The 12,861-nt window shown below is 38.5% G+C and overlaps 1 protein-coding gene across 4 annotated transcripts in view; it reads right to left on the bottom strand.

The window, feature by feature from the left end:
• The window catches only part of EYA4 (EYA transcriptional coactivator and phosphatase 4), a 50,075-nt gene extending 37,854 nt beyond the window's left edge, over positions 1 to 12,221 (bottom strand). For all 4 annotated transcript variants that reach the window (XM_009702957.1, XM_009702958.1, XM_009702960.1 and 1 more), the window contains exons 1-2: positions 12,101 to 12,221; positions 5,486 to 5,563 (exon numbers count right to left, since the gene is read on the bottom strand). In XM_009702957.1, the coding sequence (XP_009701259.1) occupies positions 5,486 to 5,563; positions 12,101 to 12,221 (199 nt within the window). The remainder of the gene's footprint in view (positions 1 to 5,485; positions 5,564 to 12,100) is intronic.
• Between the last annotated feature and the right edge of the window lie 640 nt (positions 12,222 to 12,861).

Genomic DNA, 12,861 nt, shown 5'->3' with positions numbered 1-12,861 from the left:
CTCCCAAATCACTCATTATTGTACAGAACTCTTTAGCTGGTTATGGAGGTGTTGTGCTTTTTCAGCATGACTGACATGTTTCTGAGTATACTGCAGAGGCATATATTTCATACATCATCTGTGATCCACACGCTATAGATCTTTCAAATTTGCAAGTTGTAATAAAATTGGTAGTTAAAAAGAATCTTGTGATTTAACATATGGTATTGCATAGGATTGAAATAACATACAAATACTTTTAAAGTCTCACATTAACATGTTTAATTTTAATACTGGATAGGAAAAATACGTTTTACATGGGTGTGGTTAATTTAGTCAGCTTAGGTGGTGGAAGATACCGGATTGACTACTAGAAAACGAATACCATTCCTTATCAACAGGCCGATTAGAACATAGCCACTAATAACAATATTTTTATTTCAGAAGTAAGTATAAACAGTCCTGTCCAGTAGCCCTCAAAATTGTGTATGTCTATACTATTCACAGCTGCATTCTTCCAAGAAAGATAACAGAACAATAGTCATATCCCATTAAAATTTCATTCAGAAGCGGTGCTCACACTGGATTAATTCCAAGTGTTTGGAAGTTTCTCTTTGCTTTAGCCATCTGTCTTGACTAAGACAGATGTATTCCAAATATATGTACTCTAAAGTGTTGAACCAACCCCTTCAGAGCAAATCCATACTGGGCAAACATACAGAGTGTCTTTATTAGGCCATCTGCTGTTCATTCACTTTTCAAAAGATTAAAGTAGTACACAACGAAGCACTGGAATTTCTTTAGTCTAATCAATCATAGTTGTACTTCAAAGTGTACCCTCTTCCTGAGTTGTTCATAATGGTAGTAGAAATGAACTTTCAGAATTATATAAGTGACAAATAGGTTTAGGTTCCTAACTATTTTATGAAACATGATACATTTCTACATCCAGGCCTAATTAACGTCTTTGAGATCTATTGCTTTGAACATATGCAGAACTTCGTATTTTTAAAGCTAGTTTAAATGCATTTAGAACATGTAGGACTTAAAAGGAAAATACAATAGAAGAAAAATAATTTGCTTCTTTTTTTAAATGTGCAGTTGAGTATGGCTTGAAAATAAAGAAATGGATAATAATTTTTTGAATATGTGCCACCAGATTTCATGAATGAGTTGCTGACTGAAAAGATATTGAGGGTTTGCCTGTGATGGAAATCTGCTGAATTTAATTTTGTGTGGATATTCTTTATTTTTTCCTGTGGCTTAAGCTCAATCCACAGTGATCCACTGGATGTGCATACAGCTATCCCCAGAGTTAGACAAACCTACAGATGTATAAATCAACATAATCAGTCCATAGAGCTCCAAAGGATGCTTTTAGTTATTCAAAGCTCAAAGAGTAATTACTCTTCCCTGTTGTGTCCCTATGACCTTTCTAAAGACGAGCAATAGCTAACAGAGTGACCTTGGTGATTTTCAGGGCAAGGAACTTCTGTGACCTATTATCAGCTTATCGGATCTTTTTTGCCCATACTGCTCCACTTTTTGATTAATCAGTTCGGTTAAAGCATATTTACCATTCCACTACACCTGATGTAAACTACAAAAAACAAATTACTGTTAATTTAGATCACTTGAGCCATCAAAACCTAATTAACACCTTGCAGCAAAAACTGCTTTTTTATTCTTTCTGCATATACCATATTTTATAAATTCAGAAAAGAAAATAAAATACTTTTGGAATGTGTCTGGTTTTAAATTTCCTTTCCCCCCCCCCTCCAGTTTCCTTGATGATACTACCAGTTATAGGGAAGAGAGAGAAAAAGAGAGCAAGTGCCCCCTAAGTAAATTGTGCACCTTTCAACCTAAAAAGTCTGTTCCTTTCACTCTTTCTCTGGCAGGTTGTTAATAGAAGGCAGGTTGTTATGGCTTTTATAACTGCGCCATTTTATATAGCCATTTATAGTCATGTCCCTCCACACCATGAACGGGGCTAAACATTGTTTATGTTTCTTATATTAAAAACAAAACCAAAACTGTTTCTTCTCTGAAAAACTCAAATATTTCTAAGGCTTCACTACTTGAATTTACCAGAGGAATGCTCTTCAGGGGAGGTATAAGACCTTTGATTTCTCAAGTTCCACTACAGCGCTGAGGACATATTGCAGTCCCCACTAAGGGTGACTCACAGAGGGGACAAGAAGCTGACAGCTCTTACCAGTTACCCTGTTAGCTCAACTGGCCAAGGTGGCTGTGGAGAATTTAAATGACCATAAACTGTTCCGACAGCATGCGTTGGCTTCAGTATATTAACACAGGCTGGAATTTTGTATTTTTTCATTACGCATCTGGAAAATTCTGTGCAGAGGTTAACTTAAAGGACCCCATTTAAATAACAAATCACAACGTCTACACACAAGGGGACCAAACATAGGTTATACAGCAGTGGCGTTTCCTAACTTAGCCTTTATAGCCTTCAGAAATTGTTTTCTATATCCTTTTTGTGTGTAATAAACACTAAGTAAAAAGGTTAATGAGTACTTCAAATGTCTCTCTCTCTGCTCCATTAGAATGATAAAGAATTCCCAAATTAATCCAGTATTGTAAGCGATATAAACACCAGCATGCATGCACTCACAGTACAGCAGCTGCAGCCAATTGACAGAGTATGGAAATGCTTCGTTCAAGGCTGTTCAGCTCTCCACATCCCGTGAATGCCCACCCCAACGGGAGTCTGCTGCAGGACCACAAAGCTTAAAATCGAGTATACCGCTATTAATTACCAACTGTCACTCTTTGAAGAAAAAGGAGGAGGAAGAGGGGCACGCAACATGACTCTCCACCTGGCTAACCCTTGCTAAGAGGGACGGTTTCTCCCGGGGCAGCTCTGCAGGACAGAGGAACCAGAGCCCTGAGCACGGGCTGCAACGCCTGAGGTGCAGCCCTGAGCAGCAGCTTGCCCAATGGCCAGGGCGCGGTCACTGTGGCAACTGTCACTTTAAATTCAAGAGTTCTACATGCTTTATTTTTCAACTTTTCAATCAAAAATTGAAATTCATTATAGTTACCTGTGAAGCCTAATCTATCTCTCCTGCCTTGCAGAGTCTGTTGGACCACCACTTTCTGTGTTCCAGCTGGTCATTAGGGACAGAGCTGGCTACTTTACACCCCACAGGGCTTGTTCAGCCTTCTGCTCAGCTCCAGGACATGTCATGGGTTTTGATTGTCCTTGGAGCATGGAAATCAATTTCAACGGGCAGAATATTTGAAGGAGAGGATTTCTCCCTGGCAGACTCTCAAATGGGTCTCAGCACCAGGAGTTGTCTTTTCACTCACATCCCATTTCATAAAATATTTAATAACACACCTAAATCCCTCCCTACTCAACAAAGGATGCTTGAGTCCTTCTGACCTATGCTTGTATAAGACAGAGTAGGTGATACACCTGCTAGTGGCCTATATGTCTAGGCATCCTCACGAAATGAGCTCACAGGTGCTCTGAAAGCTGCAGGAAAGTACTAGCATTGTCACTTTGTCACAGTTGGGAATAACACATGTATGTAACTGATTAGTAGGAAAAAACAAACTGTTCAGTGTTGAGCTTTGTTATGCATTGTTTTCAATTGCAGCTGGTTTGTCTAAAATGACATCTTTCTACTAGTCAGTATTTATTGTCTTTGGCAACCCATTAAACTTCCCAAATAACCAGTTAGGTTAAAAAGTCAGAGAAATACTTTCTTGGTGAGTTTTTACTGTTCTTTAGCACTTCTTCCACAAAACTGCACCAACCAAATTGTCCAATTTGCAACGACCAGTGAAAGGCAAGTGTGAAAGTAATGGATTTACTCTTTATGAAAGGCTCAGTGCGTTATCATGGCAGCTCTGCGTCTCACTCTGATGATGAAGACTACACATCAACCAGACAGGCAGACTATTGATTTCCCACTGTGAATGATCATACCCATTTAATACTTGAGTTTGTGACCTAAACTGAGAATAAGGTTCGTATTTCTTTCGAGTACGCAGGTGGCTAACAGACAAAAATGACTGTGTAAGGCTCAAATTCCTGCCTTTTCTTGGAGGCACCAACTGTTTCCAAATCTCCAAAGTGTAGAGATCTCAACACTTCTTTAGAAGTCAGTGGAAGCTAACGGGTGAGTGGCACCTGGGGAAATCAAGCTGTTACTTAGCTATCTAAACTTGAACTGGAGGCTGCAATTTTTGGCACCCCTTCATGAAAATGTTGCCTTAGCCATGTTTTACACATGGAATCCAGCTCAGATGTCTTAAATACATGGCAGAAGCTGATAAAATTTCACCAGCAATGACAAAATCATATATATGGTTGGACATTTTATAATCTGTAATCATTACCAATTAAAATTTTAGGATAGAGTAACAACGGAACAAAAAAGAAAAGCTAAATTTTAGCCAAGACTATTATTTTTTTTATGGAACTTGTTAGACTTTAAGTCGATGGGGTTCCTTTCAGTATAATCATAATGAGGACAATGTTTTCATTTTTCCTAATCAGAAATACTATACACTTGCTTTTCATCTCACAAAAACCCTTTTCTTCAGGCACTAAATTTGTCATAAATACTTTTCGAATAACCAACTTCAGAGCATATCTGCATTTAGTGATGCCTAAAAAACAATTCCAGAAACATACATTCAATTTTTAAAACATTTTCAATGCACAGAAACATTGCGATTTCCAAAATATTTTAAATATTTTAAGTCTACCAAAGTAATAGTAGTAACAGTGTGGAGTGGCGATTCCTGGCTTCAGTGACATTTCAGTCAGGCCATTACTGACCTGGTATTTTCAGATGCAATATTTATTTTCCCCCCTCTCCTTGTTAATATTATTATTAGCAGGATTCAGCTTAATGTTTAGAAGGCAGATTATCTGTACTTTTCCACAGTTCATCACCTTTTAATAATTTATAGGAGTCTACTTAAAAATTGCTGTTTGTTTGAATTTTTTAAGAAGAAGTAACTGAAACTTATGATTATTTATAGTAAAATATAGACTTTATTTTCATGGAAAGAAGTAGCTTATGGCAGTCTAGTCAGTGTTTAAACTAACACACCACTCATAGGAATAAAAAGATTAGCACTGAAATATAACCCTTAAGATTTTAAATTTTACAAATTAGAATGGCTGTTACAAATACAATCAATTTTTTTCTTCGTAAGATCATACAAGACTAACATCAAGGAAAACCTACAGTACAATAACATTATTACTATAAGATTTTTGCATACAGTAATCGTCTTAGGCATCATTAAAGATTCTTTAAGATCGCAGCTCATGAAAACTGCGGATTTTCATTTACAAAAATGAAAAAGTTATTATTATTATTATTATTAGGTATTAAAATGTTATTTTATTGAAGTTTTTTTAAAGATTGCTTCCATGCAGAGAAGCGTTCATTAGTGAAGGTTATTAAATGCTATATTAATGTGCATCTAAGAATACGTGATCTTATTATGGCTTTACCTGACCCAGTAAAAGTGTCAAGCGATCCATCTCCAGTTGTTGTTGTTGTTTCACTGCTGTTCATGGGTTCTGTTTTGACTGCAAGAAGAGACACTACATAGAAGAATAAGTAGACATGAGATTTCACTTCTAAATTTATACTGGAGTCCTCATGCCAGTCTCACTAGCGGTAGTCCAGCTAGAACAAGCATGCGGTGCAACAGCTTCGACCTTCGCTCTACCACCGCGTTGAGACAATCTACACTTGCTCCATCTGGAATGGTCATGCATCTACATAGCTTTTTATCCGTGCATTTGTCTATCTATTGGTTTTAGCAACTGGAATATCTTCTGGGGAGATTTCAACCTAAATCTAATTGATTCTAACAATTCCCTAAGAGTAGCAGAGAGGAAGGAAACATTAGCTGTCAAGGGATGTAGCACATAACAAAAATAGTTTTGCCTGACAAGTGAAACAACAATAATATGGTTTCATGCTACATATAGAAGCAAATTACTTTCACAGTGCCAGCATTCTGCCTTTCCTCCTCCCCTTTTACAGAGCCTGTGGGGGGCTTTTTGAGCTAGGTCACCAGCAAGCAATTTTCCATAAATGAAGAGAGAAGTTTAAAAGGAAAAAAAGCAAAAGAACTAGAGTAGGACACAAACGACAGCCACGACAAGTCAGCTTCTAACTCAGCGGTTACCAAACATTTGGGTCCACTCTGAACTCAAATTATTTCTTACAGAACGTCATGCACTCTTACCATCCAAGCTATAACTGAAAGCACCACAGAGACAATCTAGATTTTATAGTTTAATATGTTACCTGAACAGACCATCTGGCATGGACTTCTGCAATGGAATTTGGGAACCACCCTTCTAATTGATGTGGTAAGAAATAGCCGAACAGCACACACTGCAGCTTTTATTAGACGTTTGACTGGCAAATGTGGAAACCCTCAACATATTATCACAATTGCTTTGTGAAGGTCAGTTAGGGGTGTGTGCGAGCATTTATCCCATATATATCAGCAACTCCCTTACGGATACCACCCGACTGGTCGCTTCCCCGGGGGCACAGAGCGAAGTGGCAATGAGGACCTGCACGGGCCACTACCGTGGTTGTACGCCAGGTATCGAAATTCCAAGAACATAGCCTGGGATTTCTGGAGAAGCCTTTGCTGACAGCCAGGCTGGCAGAGCCCCCATCAGCAGGTCTAACATATGCCACGCAAAGGTATTTTCTGCCAGCTAGTTACCTGACGCCTCTGAGGGACAACAGCTAAGCTGACCAAAGCTCTCGTCTGTCAACATCACTGCATCCACATTTGACTTCACTGGAAATAGTAAGAGGGAGGGAATTTAATGTTCTGAGCTGGCAATGTATTTACAAACTATGGCTCAGGTTCAAGTCATCTAACTTAAGCACATAAAAAGTACATAATAATCTCCCTTTACGTTCAGTCGAAAAGAGAGGTACTTCCAGAGGGGGATTCAGCCCAAGTACAGCCTGAGCTGCCCTCGAGTTCACTATCCCTCTTACAGTCTGTAGAGGAGAAGGTAGTGGATGACCTAAAGAAAGGATTTGGTTTTCTCATGGGAAAAATGCCCAGAACAACACCTGCAGAACTGTTCTGCTCTTCCTCCCTGTGTCTATGAGCACAACGAGGAGCTCACCGGGAATCGCACAGCTACCAATAGAGCCGCCTGTGACGGGCTCTGTGTGAGTCACCTCTCCTACGGCATCACACCCCATCTCCAGTCACACTGCTGAACGCATCTTACTTCAGTAAGTCATATGGGATGCTGCAGCTGTCTACAATTGCACAAGCGACCTACACTGAATTCAAAGGGATGCCTCTTTAGATCAAGGAGGGAACATCTGAGAAATTGGGATGTATTTGTCTCTGTGACAGGGACAGTCCCTGGCAGTGTCACCAGTGCCTCAGTGCTAGTCAAACCAAGTAGCACCTTCTTACACAAGTTATACAGTTGTATCTTTCCATTTACTGTGCAAGTTTAAAAAATATTTGAATGTGTGTCTTTTAAATGTAAACTGCTTTTCATTATCATTCCTTTTTAATAAAACTGCCACACCCATATACTCTCCCTGCAAGCACCAGGATACTAACTCAATATGAGATCATTAGGGAAGAATTTTAGCCACATTTTTTCAAGCTGTTGTTAACTCTCATCATTTTGCTAGCTATTATCTTCTCATTTAAAAAAAAAAGCTGTGACAAAAATTACACAAAATGAACAAAGTCATTCATAAGAATAATCAATCATTCCCATTTCTCTATTTAGATGAGGAAGATGTGATTTTATTTTCATTAGATCAATAAAATATACACCAAGGAAAAGCTTAAAGGTCATTTGTCACAAAATAATTGCCTCCACTGAACCTCAGGCATCTCAGTCATGTGGAACATGTATTGTTGCCTGAAGCATGAAAAGTAACTAAATTAATTTATTTTCAGTTTACTATGTATAGATGTCTGCGTGTACTTCAGTAGGAGAACGAAAAATCATGCTAAGTTGGAAAGATCTGTATCTTCCCCTCTGAAGACCTTTGCTCATATTTCACTTTACAAGATGCATGTCTCTCTTCTCTGCAGAGTGTGGACAATTACCTACATGGAAAAACCTACTTTTTAGTACCTTTATCTCTTTCTGTTCAAGAAGGTATTCCACTATTGCCCACAGCTGCAAACCTATGTTCAGTATTGCATCCAGAAAGACGCTCCAGTATGCGCCTAACTGTTTTATTTAACAAAACTTCAGTAATGAATTGAAATGTTTACTTTAGAGTTGTGTCTAGTTCTGGTTAATGCCAGCAGCAGTGCACTTCCATCAGCACCAACAGTCACCATCTTTTTCTCTTCCTGTCAAGCAGAAAAGGATCTAAACCAAAAGAAACTCTCTCGTGCACTTAACTTGAGGAAAAACATCATATTGGCACTGTGTTTTGTTGAGAAATACATGTAGAAAGTATTTTTATAGGTGCTTGATTTTAAACAGTTCTACTTTGTTATATTCAGATTTTATCACAGTAAGGAATTCATCAAGGACTTTCCCCAGCATAGCTAGAGATTTGGACTAGTACCTTTCTTTCTTTATGTTGCATGTCATTAAACTAAGAGGGGGAAAAGCACAAAGCTAACTTAAAAAAAAAAAAGAATTTTAAGATCCGATCAAAAACCCAGGAGGATTTAAAGCTGATATCAAAATAAAAGCTGACACCAATTAAAACCACAGAATCATCTCTGTTTCCCACACGCAAGCCAAAGCATGGTTCTGATACTAGTACAGCAACTGCTCTAGATACAACGCAAAGACTAAGAGTTTGAACCAGCATTTTGGATTAATACCTTAAAGACTACACATTTAATAACCTATTTTTTTACATATTGAAAGAGTAAAAATAAAATGAAAAGCAATCTCGAGCGGGAAATACATTTGAGTGTTGCTAACAGTGAAGACCACATGCACTAATGGAGTAGAGCTACAACGACCGTCAGGGGCTTGGGCACATGATGTACAAGGACAGACAGAAGAAGCTGGGCTTATTCTGCCCTAGGAAGAGAAGGCTGAAGGGAGAGCTAATTGCCACCTGCAGCTATCTAATGGGAAGGTGCAATGATGACAAAGAACAAAGGCACACTCTTCTCAAAAGGTGCCCTGTGAAATCACAGGAGGCAACAGACACAAGCTGCAGCAAGGGAAAAATCCAATTAGACGTAAGAGGAAAATTCTTCGCCGTGAGAGTAGTCAGGTCCTGGGACAGCTGCCCAGAGAGGCTGTGGCACCTCCACCTTGGAGATATTCAATACTCAACTAGACGCTGCCTTGAGCAACATGATCTAACAGCAAAGTTGGCCCTGCTCTGAGCAGGGGTTGGCCCAGCTGACCTCCAGGGATCCCTTCCAAACTTAATTATTCTAAGACAAACTTAGAATATAGATCCCAACAGGCAACAACTTCTACAATATAAGTTCTTTATAATGTAAGTCCAACATGACTACTACTCTGCCAACCTCTTTTTTTCCTAAAGAACCTGTCTATGTTAAGGATTGAAAATGAATGCAGAGATTTAGGCACAAGAGATGCTACTACTGTGCATGAAGCAGGAAAAGCAAGTGCAATTGTTGTTAGAGGAAACAAGTCTGACTAAAAGCTCACATAAAACAATAAACTGCACAGTTTGTCACAGGTATGATTTTCTTTTAGCAAGCCTTAAGGGTTTTCCTAGGAATATACTCAACTAGAAGCACAGATCTAAACATTCTACTGCCTATGGAAAATCAGATTTAATGCAAGTACTGCAAGGCATTTCCTCACTACTGATAATTAGTACTTAAATTATTACCTTCCACATTTATCTGAACATGCTGAACAGTTAACGAGGGTGACAGATTAAGTTAGCGCAGTCCTCCCTTAAATGTAAATTCTTGCAAGTGAGCAGGAGCATTCACATGGAATCAGTTATTCTAGTGCAAACGATCTTTTATGCTCAAGTCTGAACTTTTTTTTTGGTAAATTCTCTCTGAATATGTAGCTTACAAATGGCAAACTAACTCTGAGGGCTTTTTTTAAAAGGAAAGTTTTTGAGATCTTCCTAACTTTAGTCCAAACCTGCACAGCTTAACAACCTGTTTAATGGCTTGCAGAGAGTCATGGTGATGTGTATTTACACCTATGATTAATCCCGTAAGTACTGCAACAATGTCATATAATTATTATTATCATTATAACTCATAACAGTTAATAATAAATGAGAGGGAATTCATAAATGAAAACAACAGCTTGGAAAATTCGGCCAAATGTTTGTAAAATGGTAAGTCACATGTAGCAGCACGCTAAACATAAGCTTTAATTGATAATGAAAGTAGTAGTAGGAGTAGTAACAATAATGTCAATCTTGATTTGTGCTACGGTAATCATGCAATGTTGTACCTAAAAATAAAACAAGCGGGCATTCTGTGGAAAATCCACTGGTCTGACTCCCAGCAATGCTGACCACTGGCAGTTTCCAGCAATGTTGATCATCACAGGGTTCTCCCAGTCTCTCAGAGTGTGTAGACAGATAAGGTAATTTTAAGTGAGTTAAATTCTCCTTGCTCATCAAATAACTTTCAAAGTATGGTAAGATAATTTTTTATTGCAACCTCCTACCAGTTTTCTGGCTACGTGAAAGGCCTCTGAGAAGGAGTGGGAAAAAAGGGGTGGGAGAAAAAACCCATGAAAATGTTCAAACCTCATAACAAAAGAACAGAGCAAAGCAAGAGAGATGTTACACAGCACTCACGGAGACACACCACCACACACATGCACTGTACCAGGGTCTCTCATACTTGTTGCAGAAGAGGGAGTACTGCAACTCAGCAACCAGTCTGCGGTATTTAACACTGTCATGTTGTCTCCTGAGAACGGGAATGGTATCACGGTTCATTCTCCCAAGGTCTGTTCAGTGTACGTGAATAGTCTTCAAGGCGAGTAAGTGTTTTTGCACTTTGAGCCAAGTCTTTTAACTGCATTATATTGTTTTTCTGAGTAGTATTGTACCTGGTTTATTTGTGCAACTATAATATAGACGCATCTAGTTATTTGTGTTCTTTAATGGTATGCTTGAAGTTTTCCCTTCTCTTTATGCCAGAATAAGGATTCTATTTAAAAATATAAATAGGCTGAACCTTAACGGTTCAGCCCGTCTCTGCAAAACTCTGTTACCTTCACAGGCACATACACTTTCTATTAACATTGACAGATTTATTTTTTTTTTAAATAGAGATAAGTGAATAAAATGCTTTACACTGTGGCCAGAAAGAACAAAATAAAAAACTTTTCTTGGTGCCAACTGTTGAAATAGACAGCAACGTATAAACTCCAAAAAAAAGGGCTGAAGCTCAAGGCTGACTAGTACCCATGGTGTGACTCTCATGGACACTAACGGGAACAGGACCCCATCTCAGAATGTGGTACCCTGCCTCCCACTGCTCCAATTCAGCTATGGCAGAATCTATTATCTGAAAGCACTGGAACATCTGTGATGTAGATGCATGGTACTGCTCTCCCTACAGTTAGAAATACAGCAGTAATAACAAGTTATTTTGAGGAAAATCTGAAAATCTCTTTACGACAAACTTTCATTCCCTGCAAAGAAATGGCATTAGCATGTTCATCATGTAAAAAACATTACCTAAGCCTAATTTTGATGCACTTCCTTTGACAGAGATTTCAAATTAACCTTAAATGTGTGCAGCTCAGGGTATAAGAGTAAATTATTACTCAGCAATGAAGTATGATGCAGAAAACGCAATCTATTTCAAGTTACCAACAGGTATAACCAAACCTTTAACACTTTGTTCAAATCAACCATTCCAAGATTTTCCTTGTTTCACTTTTTCACAGTTCCGCGTCTTACTTCAATTGGTGCAAATCACAAGTGCTGTGTCCTGGTTTGGCTACGTGCTGTTGGAATTAGTAGATTTACACTGGTGTGACTGCCATTTTTCCATAATTCTTGCTAGGTTTGTAAATGGGTTTATGCTTATCCTTGAAATTATGTTAAAAAATGCATATGACTGAAAACTAGCCAAAACTTCCTATGTGCCAGCAGTGTCCTATACTTACCTCCTGTTCCATTTGTTGTAACTGATGTGCTACTGAGAGTAGGTTTATCCAGTTTGGAACTACCTGGCGCATCACTACTTCCAACAAGATTATGAGGACTGGCTAGATCTTGCATTTCCATAGACCTGTTAAAGAAGAAGGTGACAGTATTTAAATACATTGTGATACTATCTATAATAATCTGATTTTTATATAACAACTTGTTTTACATGGAGAGTTTGTAATGCAGCCAGATGAACAAATCAGTACAGGTTCCTGAAGGCCTTCTTTGCTTTTTACCACACCTAGGAAAGAAGCTAATAATTTGATGTGAACAGCAACAAGGCCAGTCTGTTTCACTTTTCCTTTGGGTATCATGAAGTAAATGACCCAGGCTTACGAAACTGCTCAAAGAGCTTGTAAAAGTTGTGCACAAGGGAGTGCGTATATATGGATGGACAGACGGAGGGATAAATGGATAAATGCACATATATAGGTATTTCTTAGAAGAAAACAGAGAAATTAAGTGAAAAATCAGTCATTACACAAGAAGTGAGAATATGAATTTCTGCCTCCCGTTATCTGTATTCCAACCCCCAGCAGTCACTGCATCCACACTAAACCATAGGAACAGACCATACAGGTGAATGAACAGAACTTTCATGTACATCTGGAAGTTTCTTCACTCTTAAAAAAGAAATGTCTCCCATTTTGTGCTCCTAAATCCCTTGATCTCCTGGATGCTTTAGCTTGCCTCTCATTGCATTCATTTAACCCAGGTC

The sequence above is a fragment of the Cariama cristata genome, unplaced genomic scaffold, assembly GCF_000690535.1.
Source record: "Cariama cristata isolate BGI_N322 unplaced genomic scaffold, ASM69053v1 scaffold8506, whole genome shotgun sequence".
Classification (NCBI taxonomy): domain Eukaryota; kingdom Metazoa; phylum Chordata; class Aves; order Cariamiformes; family Cariamidae; genus Cariama; species Cariama cristata.
This window is presented reverse-complemented; position numbering and strand designations above follow the sequence as displayed.